At 38.0% G+C, this 24,361-nt stretch overlaps 1 protein-coding gene across 2 annotated transcripts; it reads left to right on the top strand.

Annotated features, from left to right (window-relative positions):
- Nucleotides 1-4,166: 4,166 nt before the first annotated feature.
- ZNF287 (zinc finger protein 287) lies at nucleotides 4,167-24,137 on the top strand. Of its 2 annotated transcripts, XM_081027386.1 has the most exons (7): nucleotides 4,188-4,432; nucleotides 4,877-4,946; nucleotides 5,388-5,988; nucleotides 6,643-6,743; nucleotides 8,204-8,330; nucleotides 8,814-8,900; nucleotides 17,883-24,137. In XM_081027386.1, the coding sequence occupies exons 3-7, from the start codon at nucleotides 5,586-5,588 to the stop codon at nucleotides 19,451-19,453; spliced, it is 2,289 nt and encodes a 762-aa protein (XP_080883512.1). In that variant the 5' UTR covers nucleotides 4,188-4,432; nucleotides 4,877-4,946; nucleotides 5,388-5,585; the 3' UTR covers nucleotides 19,454-24,137. The 2 variants fall into 2 exon arrangements, with proteins under 2 accessions (XP_080883511.1, XP_080883512.1); XM_081027385.1 differs by lacking the exon at nucleotides 4,877-4,946 and having other exon boundaries at nucleotides 4,167-4,432.
- The last annotated feature ends 224 nt before the right edge of the window (nucleotides 24,138-24,361 follow it).

Here is a 24,361-nt window from a genome sequence, read left to right as displayed (position 1 = left end):
TTATCCAGGTAGGGAGGCCATTTTAGAGCATTTTACTTGGCCTTTCCCATTTTGTAGCTCTTACCTTACAGGCTAAGGAACTGATTTGACTTGCCAATTACAAGTACACTTATTTCAATTGTACATTTAAGGTCTTAGAAAACTACCACTGGATGGGACAGTGAATCCTGTTGACCTGCTGTGAGACAGAACTCTGTTTATTGTCTGGCTCCTATATTCCTCCATTGTAACATAGAGGTCATCATGATGCTTCAGGTGCTTCAGTATAGCCTTAAAACTGTGGGTACTCCCCTTTTCCCAGTGTAGCCATAGGTTCCTTTGGGGAGCGGACTGGAAAATCATTACCACATACCCTTGATGTGGTGTTGCCGGGGCCTTCCTTCTAGCACTTTGGCTTCTTGAGTCAATTGGTTCTGGGTCTGAAAACTGTCTGTAAGGGGGGCAATTTTATTAACCACAACCTCTTAATCATCCATCTTTTATTTCATTTGATTGTACAGATGGAGCATGACTGTGTTGTCTGCCTATATGTTGTGCGTATAGAGACACCTCGTTCTATTAATTGCCTCCATATCTCTCTGAAGATAAAGCACTCCCTCTACTCTCCTCCCGCCCCTTCCACTTGGATCTCTCTACTCATGATGCTCATCGAGCTTGCCTTCTTTCTGCAGGTTAAGTGCTGTCCTCAGCAAGCCCAGTTCTGCAACAAATCCCCTACTGTCAGCCTCATCCAAGGGCACCACCTCCCACCACCACATTCTGTACCTCAACAGAAGGTCTTCCAAGCCTTCCAATGAAGCATAGCTGATATGTTTTTCAGCCTCACATACTCTGCCTGTTCTGAAGTGTCCACTTCTCTGAACTTTTTTTTTTTTTTAAGATTTTATTGGGGAAGGGGAACAGGACTTTATTGGGGAACAGTGTGTACTTCCAGGACTTTTTTTCAAGTCAAGTTGTTGTCCTTTCATTCTTAGTTGTGGATGGCGCAGCTCAGCTCCAGGTCCAGATGCCATTTTCTAGTTGCAGGGGGCACAGCCCACCATCCCTTGTGGGAGTCGAGGAATTGAACTGGCAACCTTGTGGTTGAGAGCCCACTGGCCCACGTGGGAATCGAACCAGCAGCCTTTGGAGTTAGGAGCATGGAGCTCTAACCGCCTGAGCCACCGGGCTGGCCCCCACTTCTCTGAACTTTTTAACCCCTTCTTTCGCCATTGGCCAAGCGATTCTGGCATTTCTGCTCAGTATGAAGTTACCTATTTCTCCAAGCCTCCAAAATCCTAGCAGTGTATTAGCACCATCTCCTGGCATCCTTGCCAGAGTGTTTAAATCTTTATCACAGGAGTACACTCCTTTTCAATAAACAATCCAATACTCACTATATCTTCTGCCCTCCTCAATCTAGCACCCTCAGGATCCAAACCCATATACTTTCCTGATTCCTGCAGATAAAGACCAACTAGGGCTTGCAGCAACTTCAGAGAATAATTCTTTCCCTCCCTTATCAGGCCCAGCATTTCCCCTGTTGGGTTCTGTGGTGACTTGACCCTAGTTATTGATCTAGTGATCAGAAGAGGAAGAAAGAGTATACTGTGAAAGGGGCATAGATTTTACTGCAAAGTAGCGGCCTCTGTCTGCATCATCCTCAAGCAAGACTGGGAGGAGTGGGCCACTTTTGCAGGCCCAGAGAATTCAGGAGATTGGTGTTTTGCGGTGTTTGCCTGCATCAATCCAAATGTAGATTGGTAGATCCTGAGTCTCAGGGTTCTACTCCTGTCCAAACAGGTCCTGACCTTGGCATAGCAATCTTTCTGGGGTTGAAAATTCAACCTTATCTGAAGTCACGCTGCTCTTATATTTTGCCGTCAGTGACATCAGTGACAGTTTTAATGACCACGCTTCTACAGCCTGACATATGCTATCAGTACTCCACCAATTGCAAATGATAGGGTCCTCATTGCCAGCAAGCTGACAGGTGATGAGAACCAAAATCTCATTTTAGAGTCTGCTCGACTAGGACCACTGCTGATGCCAACTCTCACAGGGCAGATTCCCTGGAAACAGATTCTGAGGTGCAGAACTGTAGGCAGGAATGTTATTGGATAGTATTCTGTAGAAAAATATCTATAGGGGAGTCCGGTTAGCTCAGTTGTTTACAGCGTGGTGCCAATAACACCAAGGTTGCCGGTTCGATCCCCACATGGGCCACTGTGAGCTGCCTTCCTTAAAAAAAAAAGAATACCTGTAAAGAAATGACACCTGTAAGGAAGATTAGGCAGAAGAAAAAGTTGAAGTGCTGTGCAATTGCAGCAGAGGCCTCAATTGATTCTACAGGGGACACAAGCCAGGATGGCCCTTTAGTGAGGTTGCAAGTTGAGGCAAGGGGACCAGGTCTTTGATCACCTGCAGTGAGCACCACTGGATGTGGCCTGGCTGCCCCTGGGAGGAGAGAGAACCTATGAGAGGCAGCTCCCTTCAGCCAGGACAATTCCCAGGGAGGTATTTAGTTGTGAGCCATCAGGCAGCTGAGGGAATGGGTGCCCCAGACCTGAAGGGGGTGGTGGGATGCGCCCCCTGCGACTAATAACGGTGACTGGACCTGGAGCTGAGCTGCGCCCTCCACAACTAAGATTGAAAGGACAACAACTTGACTTCCGGGAAAAGTCCCGGAAGTACACACTGTTCCCCAATAAGTCCTGTTCCCCTTTCCGATTAAAAAAAAAAAATCTTTAAAAATAAATAAATAAATAAAGAGCCAACCAACCGAATGGGAGATTTAAAACAAAAACAAAAATAAACCCATAGGGCAGTCTGTCTGGAAGCGTAGGCTGGAAGCTTTGTCCAGTTTCATCTTCTTCAAGGAATCCTCAATTCTGCTGTTAAGGCCTTTCAACTGATTGAATCAGGCCCACCCAATACATCTCGGACAATCTCCTTAATTCAACTCAGTTTACGGATTTTAACCACATCTACAAAATACCTTTACAATAAAGCCTGGATTAGTATTTGAGTGAATAGTGGGAGACTGTAGCCTAGCCAAGTAACCATCACACTACCCACACAACATCACACAACTTTCTTTTTGTTCAAATTTGTGTGATGTGGTAATATTAAGACTCTCTGACACTCCTCCCATCAAGAGGTGGGGCTCTACATCTGCCCCTGCTTGATTCTACACAGACTTGTGACTGCTTTGACCAAGAGTATGATGGAAGTCATGCTATGTGACTTCCAAGGCTATGTCATAATCAGCCATGGAACTTCTCTCTTGCTCACTAGAACACCCCCCGTTGAAGCCCTGTGCCACCATGTAAGAAATCCAACCACCAAGTCCTTCATGCTGAAAAGGCTATAGGTAGGCACTCTAGTCAAATCCAAGCTGAGGTCAAGACTGAGCCATCTCAGCCCACGCACAAGACAGGTGAGTGAAGAAGCAATCTTGTAAGTGGGCCCTTCCTGCCATCAAATCACTTCTACTAAGGCTCTAGACACAATGTAGCAGAGAAGAGCCACGCCTACTGTTCCCATCCCAAATTCCTGAACAACAGAATCCATGAGCATAATAAAATGGTTGTTCTTTAAAACCATTAAGTTTCAGGATAGTTTGCCAAAACAACAGTAGATAACAGGAACAACTGGAGTATGTTTTTCTATCTTTTTATTTTCAAGCATTTTATGTATATTTGTTTTGAGTCTTATAAACAATATGCTTTTGGCTGTTGTTCTTTTTTTCAGTCTGAGAGTGTCATAATCAGATTCCTAAGGTGGGAATCAGAACCTTTAACAGTGAACGTTTATTTACAGTAAAGCCTGAACTCACAGCACTTGGAGCCTTTCTGCTTTTAGACCCACATCTTCTCTGTCCATCCTTCCTCCAGGAACTCTGACATCAGTTTTACTCTGGTTAATTAGCACGGGGCTCCAACCCTTCCCACCCACATCTTCCTTTCCCAAATGTTGGTAGCTCCCCAACCTCTAAGTGGTCTACCAGACCTGTCTGTGCCCAAGGAAACTTTTCAAGTTCCTTCAGAACCTTGAAGGTTAACAAGCAAGTCCAAGTGATGGGCGGAGGAGGTTACCATGGAGACAAACCCAAGGAACCGGGCTGAAGCGAAGGAAGGCCGGGCAGCAGCTTCCGATTGGCTCAGCGGGCGCGCAGCGTTCGCCTTGCGCACATGCGCACTGGCGCCGAGGCGAGGTCGCGGCGAAACCGAGGCGCGGTGGTTGCCGGGCCGTGCTTCTCAGGACCGGCTGGAACGCGCGGCTCCTGGCTGGGACACGGTTTGTGCTTTCCAAGGAAGGGAGCTGGCGGATCCAGAGGCCCCTCTGCAGCGCGGGACTAAGCCCGCCACGCAGGCGCCTGAGCCCCCGCCGCCATTGTTGTCCGGGGCCTCCCGGCCGCTCTGGCTGCGCGTCCGCCAGGTCCCAGCGACAGGTAATTATGTCGCGGGCGCCGAGGGCGAGTGTCCGCGCGGTCACGGCCGGAGCCTCAGCCGGTCCATGCGGGGGCGCCCTTGTCGCAGCAGGGGGCTCAGTCCCAGCCCGGCGCGTCGCCGGGTCCCGACTCCCACGCCGCCCGAGACTCCACAGCTGAAGAAGAGTTGGGGAGACCGGCGGGGACGGGGAGGGGACGCGAGGGGACGCGCGGCTGGCGCGGCTGCTCTGCGGGGCTTTGTAAGCAGTGGGCTTTGGTGACAGGACTCGTTGAGAGCTCAGCTGGAATCCGCGGACAGGTGTTACGGGTACCTCCCCAGGTCTGGCCTGTTTGAGGTTTTCTTCGGGGATCAGGGTTTCAAATTTATTCATGAGGAATTGTGTCCTTTAGAAGCAAGCCCTTAAAGGGCTTCAAATCACACCAACCTCTTCTATTTCTTTCCAGTCCAACCGGCTTGTCTCCCCAGCCCTCAGACAGAAAAGCTAGAATAGGCTGCCATTAATATGCAAAGCAGGTAAATGGCTCGCCTTTTTTTTTCTGACTCCACCTTTGGGAACCTTGAGCGCTTTATTAAGAAATTCTCCCAGTTCTAAGTAATAAGAGTGTCTCTGTTGTCAATCGGTCATTACAGCTTCTATAACATCAGTAACTAAAATACTGAAGCTTTTCTTTTTTTCAGTAAAAAAATGTTTAATTTCCGTTTCAACAAGGTGGAGGTTTAATCTGTTATTTTGGTCATTATTCAAGTCTTTGCTTCTACCATCACCCTTTTATGGCAGTCCCAACCCCCACCCCCACCCCCACCCCTATCCCCAGCAGATGGCATTTATCTTGCAAGTTTAAGGATATAAGGGAGGGAGACCAAGGTAAAGTCTTTATCTGTGCCTGTTTCTGTTTGTGTATAGCAGAGAGCACCAGGAATTGTTGACCGTGTGGTCTTGTTCTTGTATTTCAGGGTATCTTAACCATCACTGTAAGTTCGGGGCTCAAGATTTGTAACTAAGGCTGCTAACTCTACCTTGACTGTCTTCTGCCCCTGGTCTCAGCAGCCCTAGATAGAATGTCTTTGTGGCTCTAGCATGAAACTTCAAGCAGTTGGCTTACTGCTACAGAAATAAAGGATATTGTCAAATTGACTCTCCTTTCTGTAACAATGTCAGCCCCAAACAAGAGGATAACCAGTTCTTCACGCTCCCAAATCCATCTAATGTGGAAGCCAGACAAGGCTCAGAATAGACCCCACAGTGTTGAAAAGGAAGTCTTTGCTTCAAGACGCTTGCGTGACGCTGAGACATGTCGACAGAATTTTAGGAATTTTTCATACCCAGACCTGGCTGGTCCTCGAAAAGCATTGAATCAACTCCGAGAACTCTGCCGTAAGTGGCTGAGACCTGAGATTCACTCAAAGGAACAAATTCTGGAGCTGCTGGTGCTGGAGCAATTCCTGACCATCCTGCCTGGGGAGGTTAGGACTTGGGTGAAGTCCCAGTACCCAGAGAGCAATGAGGAAGCGGTGACACTGGTGGAGGATTTGACTGAGATTCTGGAAGAGGAAGGTGAGAATTACAGAGCAGAGAGGGGAGGAATCCTGGGTGGTTAGAGCACATCAGGGAGCAGCCTGTAAAAGAAATTGGGAGACAAGAGGTCATTGAGTGAGTTAGAACAGGTTTTAACATGAGCCCCATCCTGTATGGTATTCTCCTTTAGATTTCTTGGAACCAAACACACGTTATCTAAACCCAGAGTAGATGTGTCATCAAACAATGACCAAGACACAACCAAATTACCCCTGTGTGAGTCCTCAGGAAGTTTACTTGCAGAGGTTTGAACCATTCTGCCAATAAATCATTTGCTTTGTAAATTTGATTTTCCAGTAACATACTTTCAAATAAATAGAAAAGTGTCCAAAGAACATATCCTTATTAAGTGAAGAGAAAACTCATAAAATTTACATCACATGAGGATTTAGCAGAAAATTGTGAATTTGGTACATAACACTTAAGAGTCCCAGAGCAGACTTGTTTTTGAAGCCTGTACTGACATCTTAGGACAAGTCATTGCCTCTTCCTGCTGATTCTTTGAAGTAGGGGAGCTGTGTTTGGTTTCCTTCTGACTTCTCCCTTTAAGAAAGTGTAGACATCTATTTTGTGATGAGTTTCCTAGGCTATTCAAACAGGACTAATCTCCACCATGGTCTCTCTCTTCCCTAGCTACTCCACAGAACTCTGCCCTTTCCCAAGAGACCCCAGAGGAAGACCCCAAAGGAAGACATGCTTTCCAGGCAGGGTGGCTAAATGACTTGGTAACCAAAGTGAGTGTTAGTTTCTTCTGTGATTTTAAAAATGCCTTCATAGTATATGAGGACATTTTCGATCCTGGCTGTATAACTTCATGACCCCAAAAGTCCTATCAAGGACCTAAACCTCAGTTTTTCTCCTTAAGTCCCTTTGGCATGTTAAGGTAGGTGAATGCCCTGTGTAGGAAATGAGATCTGTTGCCTTCCTTTGATATGCCTTTCCTCGCTTTTCGATTTTAAGGCAACAGTATCACATGGAGGTTAAAGGATTGACCTGCACAGCCAGATGGATCTAGGTTTGGTTCCTGGTTCTGCCATTGAACCTGTAATTTGGAGCAAGACACTTAATCACTGAGCCTGAGTTATTCAACTCTAATAAATAGAATACTCCTCTTACATTGTGAGGATAAAACATTATGAAGCTTGTTAACTTGGATTACAGTAAGTAATCAATAAGATCACAGTAGGATAAACAATAGTTATTAATATTTTTCCTCGTTAACAAGTAATTAAAGGCCGTGTATTATGTGTTGTTACTGTTGATCACAAATCTGAGTTATTTTAAGGAAGAGCAACTCAGGCCACCCTTAAAAGAGAGGTTTACTGTAAAAATACGAATGATCTGACATTGGTAACCAGTGTAAAATTATTGTTTATAGGTAATATGAATATTTAACTAAAAGAACTAAGAAAATTAAAGGTAAAACTGTTAGAAACAATAATAAAAAACTTGAGTAAAATGACTTACAGAAAATAGCATACAAAAGTTAATCACTCTCTTACATATACATAAAAATCAGATAGATGAGAAAATAAAAGATTCCATTCACAGTATTACCCCCCAAAATTTAAAATAGCTAGGACTAAGCATAGTATAAATTTTGCGATACCTTTGTGTCCTATCTCATTCTGTGGGATGTGAAAGAAGCCTTGAATATTGTAAAACTGTCAGTTTTCCCTAAATTATAAACTTACTGTGATTTCAAAAATTCCAATATTTTTATTTAAGAAACTTAAAGTTTATTTGAAAAGCATGTAAGTGTAATCAAGAATCTAAAAGTACAGTAGTTCAACAGTGTGGGGGATGGGGGTTCTGCATTTCATCATAGAGCACACAAAATATCTTAAAATTTCAAATTATAACACACTAAATTTAACCTTAAGGCAAAGCTTGAAAAGCAAAACCATTCAACTCTGTCATCTATGTTCAAAACGCTTTCTTTCTAGATCGAGCCACCAATATATGCACTAGTGGCAATTGGCAATGATAAATTCTACTTTATTTTCGAACTTCCCTTTAAGGCCATCAGGTTTGCTTATCCATACATTGGGTGAAGGTTTTGGCCAGATAACCTTTAGAGTCATACTAAAGTTCAGGATTCTATGATTGCCCCTACCACACACATACCTGGTGTTAATCACTATCCCCTTCCTACTAGTTCTTGAACCAAATTAAGTTATATTTGATGTTTTAGGAATCAATGACATTCAAAGATGTGGCTGTGGATATCACCCAGGAGGACTGGGAGCTAATGCGTCCTGTACAGAAGGAGTTATATAAGACTGTGACATTACAGAACTATTGGAACATGGTTTCTCTAGGTAAGCATCATCTACACCCATTCCTCCCAGCATACTACCAGAGTATCTTTCCTTTCCTCCATTGTTAAAAATGGGTTGGACCTCTAAAGTACTTTGCTAAGAATGGGGCCTAGAAATGAGTGTGCTCATCCCATTTGGGCACAGAAATGGCTATGTTCTATTCCCTTTTCTCAAATGAAAGTTTTCGAAGTGAAAGATCATTGAAAATTGTGATGCGCAGCTTCTCAGAGCTACCATCTAAGGCTGTACCTTTCTGGTTGTTCCCATTTCTTTCTTCCTTCACATTTTCTCTATACACATATCCTCCAGGGTGGCAGGAAATTTTTACCCTACCTCTGAAAGGACATTGACCTAATTCATTAGGTCACGTCCATGAACCATTGTTTTCCTGGAGAGGTCTGTTCACATCGATAACAAGTCAGTAATAAAATTTGAACAAATGTTTATCTCCAGGACAAAACTCACTATATTCCTCCTGAACAGGACTTACAGTGTACAGACCAACAGTGATTCCCCTATTGGAAGAACCATGGCTGGTGATAAAAGAAATCTTAGAAGGACCTAGTCCAGGTGAGAGAATAACCGGCAGATGAGAATCTTTGCACGTAAGAGCCTAAGTTATCCTAGGTACGGTGAGATGTACTTTTAAATATGGCCAAATCACTTTTCACAAAGGTATCCCAGTCTGTCAAGAACACTGAGCTATTTGGCATCACTCCCTTACAGAGGCCATCTTCAGGAAGAGATTTTCCAAACATTTTTATACCATTCCCGTGTTTCATTTTATCCTTCTCCATGATCCTTGAGTCCCATCCCTTAGAGCTTTTTCTGGGGTTTTCTCGTGCCATCGTTCCCTCCCTCTTTATTTAAGCATGCATAAATGTCTCCTAAAATCTTAAATTTCAAACCTTAACTTCTTCTTGAGCTTCTTTCATTCTGTTTACTGACAAAACCCTATAGCCCCATGCCTCCACTTTTCTAACTCATTCTTTTTTTATTTTGTAATTATTTAAAAAGATAATATTGCTAAGCGAATAAGTCAGAAAAAGTAGAGAACCATATGATTTCACTGATATGTGGTATATAAAACTGAGAACAGCAAAAGGTCAAAACAAACAAATGAAGGAACAAAACCTCATAGACATAGACAATAGTTTAGGGATTACCAGAGGGTAAAGGGGTAGGGAGGCTCTAGAAGAGGGTAAATGGGGTCTAATATATGGTGATGGAAAGAGAACTGACTCTGGGTGATGAACACACAATGTGAGATATAGATAATGTAATACAGAATTGTACGCCTGAAATCTATGTAACTTCACTAACAATTGTCACCCCAATAAACTTTAATTTAAAAATAATATATTCACAAGATCAAAAAAATTTTAATATAGAAAATATGTTTTTAAATTTTATATAAAGCCAGACAAAATTCTCCCACATGTATACCACATTCACTCAGTTCCTACATCTCAACACACAACTACTGTTGTTTCTAGTTTATCCTTCTGGGTGTTTATTTTGTTTTGTTTGCATATAAAGTCAATGTGAAAACGTTTTTCTCTATTTTTTAATATAATGGTAACATACTATACACAATTTGTACTTTGCTTTTATTTCTTAAAAGTATATCTTGATAAGTGTTCCAAATGATTATGTAAAGAGCTTCCTTGATCTTTTTTTAAACACTTGCATCAAATTTTATTGTGTCTCATATTCCCTATTGATGAACTTTCTGGTTCCCATTTCTTTCTTCCTTCACAACAACTTCATTTTGAAAGATTTCAAACCTGCAGAATTTTTTACCTGGAATCACCAGTTACCATCATCCAGCCACTTTTGCCTTATCTCCGTACACGCACACACATATATTTCATTTTTGCTCTGGAACCACTTGTAAGTTAGTTGCAGGCATCATGACATCTCACCGCTAAATGTTTCTACATGTGTCTTCTAAGAACATGAACATTCCCCTACATGAGTACACCACCATTCTCTCACTCCAAATATTTAACATTTATACAATAATGTGATATATAGTCAAATACTCACATTTCTCCAAGTGTCCCCAAATGTCCTTTATAGATGTTTTTCTCCCCAATCCAGGATCCAGCCAGGAATCACATGTGCCACTTGGTTATCTTGTGTATTAGTCCCTTTTAATCTAGAACTGTTCCCAGCCTTTTTTCTTTTTTTTAATTGTTCATGATATTGACATTTTTTGAAGGATCCAGGCAAGGTTGTTCTTTTTTTAGAATGACCCACAATCTAGATTTGTCTAATTGTTTCCTCATGGTTAGATTCAGATTAAACATTTTTGCCAAGAATACTTCATAGGTATGTACTTTCCATTGCCTTTCCTCAGGAAACACATGTCAGTGTGTCTCATATTGATACTCAGTTTGGTTAAGGTACTGTCTACCGGATCTATTTTAAAGGTGCATTTTTTTTCTTTCTAATTAGTAATCTGTGGACTGATACTTAGAAGCCACATGACTGTTCTATTCCTTTTATTTAACCTTTTATTTAAGGTTCTTAGCATCCACTAATGGTTGTTGCTTTTATTACATTGCTGGTTGCAAAATATGATTTTCTAATTCAGCCACCTCTTCTAAATGGTTAGTAGCACTCTTCTGTAAAGAATAGTTGTCCCTCTTCCTACCCGATTTTTCTGTGTGTGCGTCTGTGTGTGTGTGTGTGTGGACTAAGTAAGGGATTTTTAAAAATTCAATGTGTTATTAGTCCATTAATGGCAACTTTGCTGGGGGGGAGGGGTTCCTTTTGTTGTTGATGCTCAATTGTCCCAAATTTGGGCAGTTTTTTAAATTGAGTTGTAATTGATACATTATATTAGTTTCAGGTGTACAACATTATGATTTGATATTCGTATAAGCTGTGAAATTTCACCACAATAAGTCTAGTTACCATCTGTAACCATACATAGTTACAATTTTTTTTGTGATAAGAACTTTTAAGATTTACTCTCATAGCAACTTTCAAATGTGCATTGTAGTATTATAAACTATAGTCACCATACCGTACATTATATCCCCAGGACTGACTTAATTTATACCTGGAAGTTTGTACCTTTTGACCCCCTTCTCCCATTTTGCCCACCCTGTACCTCTTCCCCTCTGGCAACCACTAATCTGTTCTTCCTAACTCTGAGCTTGGTTTTTTGGGTTTTGTTCTTTGATTTGTGTTTTTGTTTTGTTTTGTTTTTTTAGGTTCCACATATAAGTGAAATCATACATTATTTGTCTTTCTCTGTTAGACTTACTTCACTTAGCATAATGCCCTCAAGGCCCATCCATGTCGCAAAGGACAGGATTCCCTTTTTTTATGGCTGAGTAGTATTCCACGTGTATATACCACATTTTTATCCATTCATTCATGAGTGGACACTTAGGTTGTTTGCATATCTTGGCTATGATAAATAATGCTGCCATGAACATGGGGGTACATATACTTTTTTTGAATTAGTGTTTTCATTTTCTTTGAATAAATATCCAGAAATGGAATTGCTCAATCACATGGTAGTTATATTTTTAAATTTTTGAGGAACCTGCATACTGTTTTCCATAGTAGCTGCACTGATTTACATTCCCATCAATAGTCTACTTCCTCACCAACACTTGTTATTTCTTGGTTTGTTTGTTTTTTTTGATAATAGCCGGGTAAGAGGTGATATCTCATTATGGTTTTGATTTGCATTTCCCTGATGGTTAGTGATGTTGGGCATCTTTTCCCATGCCTCTTGACCGTCTGTATATCTGTGAGAAAATGTCTGTTCAGGTCCTTTGCCCATTTTTTAATCAGATTGGTTTCTTTTTTAAATTATTTTTGCTATTGAGTTGTATGAGTTCACTATGTATCTTGGATATTAACCCCTTGTTGGATATATGATTTGCAAATGTTTTCTCCCAGTTTCTCTAAAAAAATAGTTTATCATTTTGTTGATGATTTCCTTTGCTATGCAGAAACTTTTTAGTTTGATGTAGTCCCAATTGTTTATTTTTGCTTCTGTTTCCTTTGCTTTTGAAGTCAGTTTCAGAAAAATCATTGCCAAGACCAATGTCAAGAAGCTTATTGCCAAGTTTTCTTCTAGGAGTTTTATGGTTTCAGGTCTTACATTCAAGTCTCTAATCCATTTTGAGTTAATCTTTGTATATGGTGTAAAATAGTAGTCTAGTTGCATTCTTTTGTATATGGCTGTCCAGTTTTCCCAACACCACTTATTGAAAAGACTGTCCTTTCCCCAAATGTATATTCCTGCCTCCATTATTGTAGATTAATTGTGTATGGATGGGTTTATTTCTGGACTCTATTCTGTTCCATTGATCTATGTGTCTGTTATTATGCCAATACCATACTGTTCCAATTACTATAGTTTTGTAATAGAGTTTGAAATCAGAGAGTGATGCCTCTAATATTGTTCTTTCTCAAGTTTGCTTTGGCTATTTTGGGTCTTTTGTGATTCCGTACAAATTTTAGGATTGCTTGTTCTATATCTGTGAAAAATTCCATTAGAATTTTGATAGGGGTTGCACTGAATCTACAGACTGTCTTCTTCAATTTCTCTCAGCAGTGTCTTACAGTTTTTAGTGTACAGGTCTTTCACCCCCTTGGTTAGATTTAATCCTAGGTAATTTATTCTTTTTCAAGCAATTATAAATGGGATTGTTTTTTTTTCATTTCTCTTTCTGATTGTTAGTGTGTAGAAACACAACATATTTTTCTATATTGATTTTGCATCCTTCAGCTTTACAAAATTTGTTTATTCTGACAGTTTTTGGTAGAGTCTTTATGGTTTTCTATATATAAAATCATGTCATCTGCGAATAGTGACAGTTTCACTTCTTTTTTTTAAATTTGGATGCCTTTTGTTTCATTTTCTTACCTTATTGCTCTGGCTAGCACTTCCAATACTATATTGAGTAAAGTGGCGAGTGGGTATTCTTGTTTTGCTCCTGATCTTAGAGGAAAAGCTATCAGCTTTTCACCGTTAAGTCTGATGTTAGCTGTGGGCTTGTCATATATGGCTTTTATTATGTTGCGGTACGTTCCCTCTGTTCCCACTTCGCTGAGGGCTTTTATAATTTTGTTAAATGCTTTTTTTGCATTTATCAAAATGATATGTGATTTTTATCCTTCATTTTGTTAATGTGGTGTATCACATTGATTGATTTGCAGATGTTGTTGAATCATCCTTGTGTCTCTAATAAATCCCAGTTGATGATGGTGTATGATCCCTTTAATGTATTGTTGAACTCTATTTGCTGATATTTTGTTGAGGGTTTTTGCATCTGTGTTCATCAAGGATATTGTCCTGTAATTTCCTTTTCTTAAGGTGTTCTTGTTTGATTTTGGTATGAGGGTAATGCTGGCTTCATAAAATGTGTTTGGAAGTGTTTCTTCCTCTTCGATTTTTTGGAATTCACCAATGAAACCGTCTGATTCTGGACTTTTGTTTGTTGGGAGTTTTTGATTACTGATTCAATCTCCTTACTAATAGTGAATCTATTCAGATTTTCTGTTTCTTCATGATTTATTCTTGGAATGTTGTATGTTCCTAGGGATTTATCCATTTCTTCTAGATTCTACAATTTCTTAGCCTATAATTGCTCATAGTAATTTCTTATGTCCTCGTATTTCTGTAGTATTAGTTGTAATGTCTCCTCTTCTATTTCAGATGTTATTTGAGCCCTCTCTTTTCATTGGTGAATCTAGATAAAGGTTTCTCTATTTTGTTTATCTTTTCAAAGAACAATCTCTTAGTTTCATTGATCTTTTCTGTTACCTTTTTAGTCTCTATTTCACTTATTTTCACTCTGTTATTTCCTTCCTTCTACTAATATTGGGCTTCATTTGTTCTTCTTTTCCTAGTTCCTTGAGGTGTAAAGTTAGATTGTTTATTTGAGATTTTTCTTGTTGTGTTTTTTTTTTGTGTGGGGTTTTTTTTTTTGAGGTAAGCCTGTCTCGCTATAAACTTCCCTCTTCAAACTGCTTTGTTGCATCCCGTAAATTTTAGTATGTTGCTTCTGGTTTTGTTTGTCTCAAAGTGTTTTTTGATATCTCCTTTGATTTCTTTGTTAACCCATTGGTTGTTCATTACCATGTTGTGTAAGCCCCCACCTAGTTGTGATTTTTTTTTTTAGTTTCTTCTTGTAATTAATTTCTAGTTTTATACCATTATGATTGAAAAAGATACTTGATATTTTAATTTTCTTAAATTTATTAAGACTTGTTTTGTGGCCTAATATATGATCAGTCCTGGAGAATGTTCCATGCATATTTGAGAAGAATGTGTATTCCGCTGCTTTTGATGGAATGTTCTGTGTACCGTGTTTCCCTGAAAATAAGACCTAGCTTGATGATTAGCTCTAATGCATCTTTTGGAGCAAAAATTAATACACGGTCCGGTCTTATTTTACTATAAGACCCAGTCTGATATAAGACCGGGTCTTGTATTAATTTTTGCTCCAAAAGACGCATTAGAGCTGATCATCTGGCTTATTTTCGGGTAAACATGGTATATCTATGAAGTCCATCTGCTGTAATACATCGTTTTATGCCAATGTTTACTTACTGATTTTCTGTCTGGATGCTCTATCCATTGATATAAGTGGGGTATTAACTTCATTTACTATTATTGTATTGCTGTCTGTCTCTCCCTTTAGGTCTGTTACATATTTAGGTGTTGTTTCTTGGGTCCATAAGTATTTATAAATGTTACGTTCTCGTTGGATTGCTCCCTTTATCATTATGTCTTTGTTTTTATTTCTCTATTTTTCATTCTTTGTCTTCACTACAGTCTTTGTGTTAAAGTATATCTTGTCTGCTACAAGTTTAGCTACCCCAGCTTTCTTTTGGTTCCATTTGCATGGAACATCTTTTTCCATATCTTCAACTTTCAGCCTGTATATGTCCTTATATTTGAAGTGAATCTTGTAGATAGCTTATAGATGGGTCTTGTTTTTTTATCTATTCAACCTCTCTATGTCTTTTGATTGGAGAATTTAGTCCATTTGTATTTGAAGTGATGTTGATAGGTATGTACTTATTGCCATTTTGTTAATAGTTCTCTGTTCCTTCCCTTGTTCTCTTCCTTTGTTTTGATGACTTTCATTAGTGTTATGCTTAGAGTCCTTTCTCATTATCTTTTTTTTTATCTATTATGGGTTTTTTGTTTTGTTGTTATCATGAGGCTTACATATAACAACCCATATTTATAACAGTCTATTTTATGTTAACAACTTAAGTTCCAACACATTCTAAAACTATACATTTTTACGCCCCCCCATTTGTTTTTGATGTCACATTTACATCTATTTATTTTGTGTATTCTTTTTAATGATTGTAGTTATAGTTATTTTTACTACTTTGTATTTTAACCTTTATACTAGCTTTATATGTGATTAATCCACTACCTTAACTATATATTTACCTTTACCAGTGAGATTTATACTTTCATATGTTTTCTTGTTACTAATTAATGTTCTTTCTGTTCAACTCAAAGAAGTCTCTGATATTTCTTATAAGAGTGGTTTAGTGAGTTCCTTTAGCTTTTACTTGTCTGGAAAACTCTTTATCTCTCTAATTCTGAATGATAACTTTGCCAGATAAAGTATTCTTGTTTGGGAACTTTTTCCTTTGATGCAAATATATGAGGCCCTTCTGGCTGCAAACTTTCTGATGAAATATCTGCTGATAGTCTTAGGGATGTTCCCTTGTACATAACAAGTTCCTTTTCTCTCACTGCTTTTAAAATTCTCCATCTTTAATTTTTGACATTTTAATTATAATGTGTCTTGATATGGATCTCATTGGGTTTATCTTATTTGTAACTCTATTGGCTTACTGGATCTGGAAGTCGGATTCCTTACCCAGGTTAGGGAAGTTTTCAGCCATTGTTTCTTAAATAAATTTTCTGCCCCTTTCTCTTCTTCTGGGACCCCTATGATGTAAATGTTAATCCAGCTCAGTGTTGTTCCAGAGGTCTCTTAAGTTATCTTCACTTCTTTTAATTTTTCCTTTTTGCTACTCTGTTTGGGTGAGTTCCACTGCCCTATCTTGAAGATTACTGATCCTTTTTTCTGCTTCATCTAGTTTGCTTTGAACCCCTCTAGTGTATTTTTCAATTCGGTTATTATATTCTTCAGCTCTGTGACTTGTTTTGTAGTTTCTTATATTTTCTATCTCTTTGTTGAAGTTCTCACTATGTTCATCGATTCTCCCAAGTTCAGTGAGCATCTTTATGACCAATACTTCAAACTCCTTACCAGGTAAATTACTTATCTCCATTTCCTTAAGGTTTGTTCTCAGGTGCTTTTTTTTTCTTGTTCTTTCATTTGGAATATATTCTTTGTTTCCTCATTTTGAATGGCTCTCTGTGTTTGTTTCTATGTATTACGCAAAACAGCTACCTCTTCCAGTCTTGAAGGAATGGCCTCACGTAGAAGAGGAACCTTATTGTTCAACCTTACCCTAGTTCTTGGCTGTCTCGAACCTCTGGGATCATCTAAGTGGCCTGATTTCTTTTTAATAGCTTCAGTTGTTGAGCGTGTGCCAAGACATGTCGGTGTTATAGCCATATTGATCTACAAAAAAGACAATTTCATAGTATTTGACTTCATCTGTACTTCATATGAGCTTTTTTAGTAGATGGAGAAGGTATACGAGAAGGCTTGAGTCTGAAATTAGCATGGCACCTGTGGAAGATTATGAGGAAGTGTTTTGAAGTTACGTGAATAACTTTGAACTTTAAATTAAGCTGAATATGAGTTGTGAAAATGTAGTAGAATAGAAAAGGCTAGATTTGGGGGGGATTGAATGCAAGGTGGCATTTAGTTTAAAATTTTTTCTCTTTAACTTTTTTCCTTTTACACCACTGATCCTCAAACTTCAGTGTGTATCAAAACCTCCTGGAGGGCTTGCTAAAAAAACAGATTGTTCAGAATCACTCTCAAAGTTTCTGATTCAGTATGTCTGATGGGAGCCCAATAATTTAAAATTTATTTCTAGGTGGTGGTGATGCTTATGTCACTAGTCTGGGGACTACTTTTGAGAACCATTGCTGTAGGCTACAGGAGAGTTACTAGATAGTCTTAGGTATGGAAAGCACTCCATGAAATTGCTTTTGGCATATTATGTAGGATTATGCAGAATAGATTGAAAGAAGGAGTAATGATAGCATGCCTACTTTATAAACCCATTACATAAATTATAATTTATATAATTATGAATAATTATACAATTAAAGTCATCCTAAGTTATCTCACACCATTTTATCCACTGTTTTCTCTTAGCTCTGTCACCTGACCTAACTTATTTACTCTGCCCATGTTGAATAGTGAGGAGCCTCTCTTTTTTTCAATTTAGTCTTCTGTCTTTCTGCCCTTTTATTCTCCTTTTCCAAACTTTAAGGATCATATTATGAAGTTGTCAGTGCCATGGTCTTTTTCAGCATTTTATTCATGTTCATTATTTTATTTCTGTTTGGGCAGTTTCCTTTCTCCAAATAGAAGAAAACTTTTTATATCCTTTTTATTTCAGAATGGGAAACAGAAGCCCAAGATTGTAATCCAGTTAAAAATATTTCCAAACTCACAACGGGTGGAACCCAGACTATCAAATTGGAAGAACCATATGACTATGATGACAAATTAGACAGGCAATCAACAAATACCTTCAGGGAAATTCCCACTGATGAAAGAGATTTCAGTTTGAGGTCAGTTCTTTCACAAGAAGATGACTCTACAGAAGAGTATCTTCTTAAATATGATATATATGGAAATAATTTTGAAAAGCATTCAAACCTAATTATACAGTTTGATACCCTGTCAGATAATAAAACTTCTATATATAATGAAGACAGGGCAACCTTTAGTCATGTCTCATATGGTATTATACATAGGAAAATTCATCCTGGAGAAAAGCCTTATAAATGTAACGTGTGTGGGAAAAAGTTTAGGAAAAACCCATCCCTCGTGAAACACCAAAGTACCCATACCAAAGAGAAATCTTACGAATGTGAAGAATGTGGGAAAGAATTTAGGCACATTTCATCTCTTATTGCACATCAGAGAATGCATACGGGAGAAAAACCTTACGAATGCCACCAGTGTGGTAAAGCCTTCAGCCAGAGAGCACACCTTACTATACATCAGAGAATTCATACGGGAGAGAAACCTTATAAGTGTGATGACTGCGGGAAAGACTTTAGTCAGCGTGCACACCTTACTATACACCAGAGGACACATACTGGAGAGAAACCATATAAATGCTTGGAATGCGGTAAAACCTTCAGCCACAGTTCATCACTGATTAATCATCAGAGAGTTCATACTGGAGAAAAACCTTATATATGCAACGAATGTGGGAAAACTTTCAGTCAGAGTACACACCTTCTTCAACATCAAAAAATACATACTGGAAAGAAACCATATAAATGCAATGAGTGTTGGAAAGTATTTAGTCAAAGTACTTACCTTATTCGACATCAGAGAATTCATTCTGGAGAAAAATGTTATAAATGTAATGAATGTGGAAAAGCCTTTGCTCATTCCTCAACTCTTATTCAACATCAAACTACTCACACTGGAGAGAAATCTTATATATGTAATATATGTGGGAAAGCCTTCAGCCAGAGTGCAAACCTTACTCAGCATCATAGAACACATACTGGAGAGAAACCATATAAATGCAGTGTGTGTGGGAAAGCATTCAGCCAGAGTGTACACCTTACTCAACATCAGAGGATTCATAATGGAGAAAAACCCTTTAAATGCAACATATGTGGGAAAGCATATAGACAGGGTGCAAATCTTACTCAGCATCAAAGGATTCATACCGGAGAGAAACCCTATAAATGTAACGAATGTGGGAAAGCTTTTATTTATTCCTCATCACTTAATCAACATCAGAGAACTCATACTGGAGAAAGACCCTATAAATGTAATGAATGTGATAAAAATTTTAGCCAGAGAACATGCCTTATTCAACACCAGAGAATTCACACAGGAGAGAAGCCCTATGCATGTCGTATATGTGGTAAATCCTTCACCCAGAGTACAAACCTTATTCAGCATCAGCGAGTTCATACAGGTGCCAAACATCGAAATTAGTGGATATGGGAGACTTCATTTAGGTATTACAACTTAATCATTTAAATTTTATTTTCTATTCCGTGTGTTAAAATATTATTCAAAAGAAGTGCAATATATGTTAAATATCACTGAGCAGAAGTATCAGAATTAGTAATGTGGATATAACCTATTTAAGTTTGATGTGAAATTTAAGAAGAAAACTTCGTATTATTATATTATTTGATATCAGTTTAATTCATTCCAGAAAGAAACCCTGTAAAAGTAAGAGTAGTCAGAAACCTGTAAATCACCAACTCTTACTCTATTTCAGATACTTCTCAAAGAGGCCTTATGAATGTAACTTGGGAAAGCTTCCATCGAGTAGAGATTTCACACTAGAGAGAAATCCTGGGATAATAGAAAAGCTGCCTTCAGGCCTTTAGTTCTTCCCAGCTTTGAAGCCTTAAATAGTATGGAAAGGGTTCCCTCTTTTTACTTCCCTTTTCCTATTAATGCCATAACTGCCATGAGGAACCAGTAGGTTTGAAAAAAAAATTGAAATTATCTTAAAAGATTTCTATGTGGCCACAGTTTAATTATACTTTAAATACTGAAATATTAAAGAACAGAACCCTAATAAAAAATGATCTGTTAGGATAGAAAAACTAATGTCTGTATCTAACCCTTAAACATGTACAGATTTAAATAGGCAAAAATTAAACACGCAAGCTTAAATTTAAAATGGACTTAGTTTCACTAGGTTTTGACGTCTGTCATCCTGAAGGAAAAAATAAGTATACAGTTCTCATTTTTTTCACCTGACTCCTAAATTTATAACTTAAGGTTCCCCTTTGACTTTTACTGTAGAAAGTCCATTTCCTCCATTGAAACATGTTTTTTGAGTGCCTACTGTGCTCAAACTTCCTAATTGGATGCTTTTAGGGCTTCCTGTAGTGCTGCAAATCACAGCTGAATTAAGCAACAGAAAGCTTTCTAAAGTAATGAAAGATAAAGTAAGGACATGAGCTTAACTAGTGTGTCATGGAATGAGTATAAGAAACCTAAAGTGGGTTGCCAAACCCTGTATCGTAAGACCAGGGAGTAATGAAAAGCAGCTACTTAAACAGTGTTAGAAAAAGTAAGTAATGGAAAATAGATACGAATTTAGTGCAGAAAGTGGATCAGGGAAAAAAATGAAGGTGAAGATGTAACAATGAAGAAAGAATATATAGGTAACTTACAACGTGAAATGTTACTGGACTTGGATTACCTAAGAAAAGTGACTAATTGAATTAAACAAAATTCAGCCTGTTTATGAGAAAAAACTAGAAATGACTAATTTTAAAGAAATAATTGTAATTGGTACTTTTTCATACATATAAGTAAAATAGGGTTTATTCTTAAAATATCAGAGAAAAATTTCATTGGAAAAAGTATTTATGCAGAAACTGTCACTGATGCAATAATCATTAAACAGCGATAACTGTGTTTGTCAGGGTCCTATACAGCATAAAAGAAAACTGGCAGAAATGGAAATAGAAATAGGTAAAAATACTATTGCTTTTAATATCGCAGCATTCCACTACCAGACACACTAGGACAATATTGTGAGAGCTGAGATTTCATCTTGCTCTTATTTCTTCAGTGCCTTGTGTATAGTAGGTGGTCAATATATATTCATTGAATTAATGAATAAATAAGTAGATAAGTTGAATAACAAGAATTAATGCTGAATAAAATTAGTATAACTTTATGTGCATACGTGCAAAGAAGTACTTAACAAATATCAGTCATTGGGTAATAGGAACTACTTAAAAATGAAGAATCAGAATTCCTAAATCTTAACAGTGGGATATTCCTAAGAAATCATCGGATCTCTTTGCACAGGAAGTTTTCCTGGGCTAGATGAGGAAAAAATGATAGAAACTCTGGCACCATAAATATCAATTTAGGCTTGTATTGACCATGCGGCTTCATTTGACTGTTTATATAAACATCCTACAAACAGGTGCCGAAGGAAAGACATCATCAAGGCTTTCTTGTGGAGTGTTTTCTTCAGGAAGTTGTTGCTTTCCCTTGTCCTCACATTCATTAACCTTGACGTCATGGAATTACCCTTCACAAAGAGCAGATTGTGTCCAGGTTGCATAATACTCAAATTATGCTCATGCCATAGTTATATGGTTAAAAAAATAACCATTGTATTTAAGATGCAATATTTATAATGCCTCTTCATACCTTACATAACACTTTTTTCTCTGGAACGAATGTGTGGAGTATTGTAGTCCATAGAGCCTTTCTTTGCATTTGTATTTCCTGCCTTTATGTGTTTTATGTAAATAATGCGTTTATAAGGTCTTCCACTGATACACTGAAGCAATTGATGCCCTTATAAAATAATAGAATAATAATAGTGGAGAATTCCAGATGTTTGTATATTTTTCCCATTTTTACAGTTGTCTGGCCCACATATAATTCAAGTTTTTTAGCAGATACTCTTATTTTCCACAGCTTTTTATTATGAAGATGTTCAAATATACAGAAAAGTTAATAAAACAAATTGTATCTACCACTTAGATTTAAAAATTAACATTTTACCATATTTTTCTGAACAATTGGACAGTAATTTACAAACATGACATTTCACCCCTAAATACTTAAGCATACATCTCATAAAAAGTGACAGCCTTTTACATTACCACAATACCATTACATACCTCAAAAAATGAACAGTGATTCCCTAATATCTAATGCTTAACCCATGTTTTAATTTTCCCTGTTAATCCAGTCAAGTTACACACATTATATTTGATTGTTATGTCTGTTTCATCTATCTAGAACAGTCTCCCACCTTTGATTTTTTTCCCAGGACTTTTTCTTGTAATGAAGCAAGTCAGTTGTAGAATATATCACATTCAGAATTTAACTGATTGTTTACAATCAGTTTGTTTATTAAACCAAATCAGTGGTTTATCCTGTTCCTCTAGTTTCTTTAAATTAGCAGTTAGGGCCTAATGTATTCCAGTTAAACATTGTTAATTAACATTAACACTTTACCGATGTATGTCATTAATCACATCGAAAACCTTATTAAGTTGGTGCAAAAGTAATTGCTGTTTAAAAGGTTAAAAATAATTGCAAAAACCGCAATTACTTTTGCACCAACCTAATGTCTGGTTACTCACTGTCAGTGATGCAAAATTTGATTACTCAATTGAGGTATGATTTTCCTGTTAGTTAAATAATCTGTGGACTGAGACCTTGGCAGCATATGGATAACCTGGTTACCAGCAAACTTTCACCTGGTGGTTTTGTTATCCAATGATAATGATCCTTGCCTGAATCAGTTATTTCATCAAGATTTGCAAAATGGTGGTGTTCTACTTCTATCATTCTTTCTACATTTGTTGACTGGCATTCTTCTGTAAGGAAGAGCTGTGCTTCATCAACTGGAATGCACTTGAGGCAGGGTCATGCTCAGTTCTTTACCAATTTTCAGAGTAAGGAGTTGGCAGTGATGACAAATGATTCAATGCATTATGGTAAATTATGATCATTGTTTCTCAAATTATCCCAGATTTGGCTAGTTGTAATCTTTCAGGTAGTTCTTACATCCATCGACGTTCCTTTCCAGTATTTGGGTACTTAATTGCCTTCTGACACAAGATATCTCAGGTTCACCTTGCACTTTCAATGCCCCAGATCTGAGCCATTTCTCCATATATCCCTGGCTCTTTTTAATAGACAACTATTTCAAAATCGAGGTGTGGGAATAGGCATGCTCATTGCTACAAGGGTGTGATTAGCAAGTAGCCTTTGAGCCTCTCCAACCATTCAACCTAGTTTTCATAAAGACAGCTCTACTTGTCTAATATTTAATTATGTAATGAGAGATAATTACATAATGGAACAAACTTATTTTGAAAGCAAACAGCCAGCTTGTTAAGCATACAACTAAATTGGAGAGAATAGAAGTGTTGATGTACACTACAAAGTCGCAGACTTAACTACAAGAGGTGTTGTGCCAAGGCATCAGAAAATGTTACAGAGGAAGGAAGATTGTCAGCTAATCTGGCAAGTGGGTTAAGCAGAGAGCAGTTAAAAGCAACTAAATGTATTACAGCACCTACTTTGTTTTAACTATTGCATGTCTTGATAATTTACTGTATAAGATAATCACACTCCTTTCCTATCACATTCCTTAAGGCAGGTTTCTGATCAAAATTTGAATTCTAAGGACCTTTTTTATGCAAATCTAAGAACTGGTTTCCCTTGCTAAACTTTTATTTGGTCTTTAAAATTTTATTAAGACTATTAGGTTTCATTCTTTGACTATATCTCCTGGTACCAATTCACTTGCATATATGTGCCTGTAAATGTACTCTTACTCCTCTATTTGTTATTCTCATGGCTCTTTATTTCCCTATAATTGTTAGCCCCTTAGAACACTATAGCCACTAAAAATGGCAAGCATGTGCACTGTAGTAATATGTATAAATATGTGTGTAAGCTTGCAAGCAACACTGAGTCCTCTGTATGGGTGGGGAGATTGATGCCCATGATGCTGACGTGTCTTGCCTGAGGTCATATACATACACCATCTAGTGACAATAAGGGTCGGAACCCATGGTTCTGACGTTTAGTTGAGTTTTTCTGTAAAATGTTAAATGAAAATTCAGAGCACAAAAAGTATGTACCTAAAATTTTATAAAGTTACGTATTTTGATGAGATTAGAGCATTGCAAGTTTTTTGTCTCCCGTCCCTTCGAGTTTCTTAAATTCAAATCTTTAAATGAAAATAGCCTAACAAAGGATGCACTTCCCCCTCCGACTTTGGTCTTCTGCCCCAGGTCTTTCCCATGTTTCAGAAACGGTGATCACCTGGGACTACGGATCGCTTAAGTACCTTAAGCAGTTGAATCTAAAACAATTGTTCTCACCCCAAAA

The sequence above is a fragment of the Rhinolophus hipposideros genome (genome assembly GCF_964194185.1).
Source record: "Rhinolophus hipposideros genome assembly, chromosome: 20".
In the NCBI taxonomy this organism is placed as follows: Eukaryota; Metazoa; Chordata; class Mammalia; order Chiroptera; family Rhinolophidae; genus Rhinolophus; species Rhinolophus hipposideros.
Note: the sequence above shows the minus strand (reverse complement) of the source record. Positions and strands in the feature narration are given on the sequence as shown.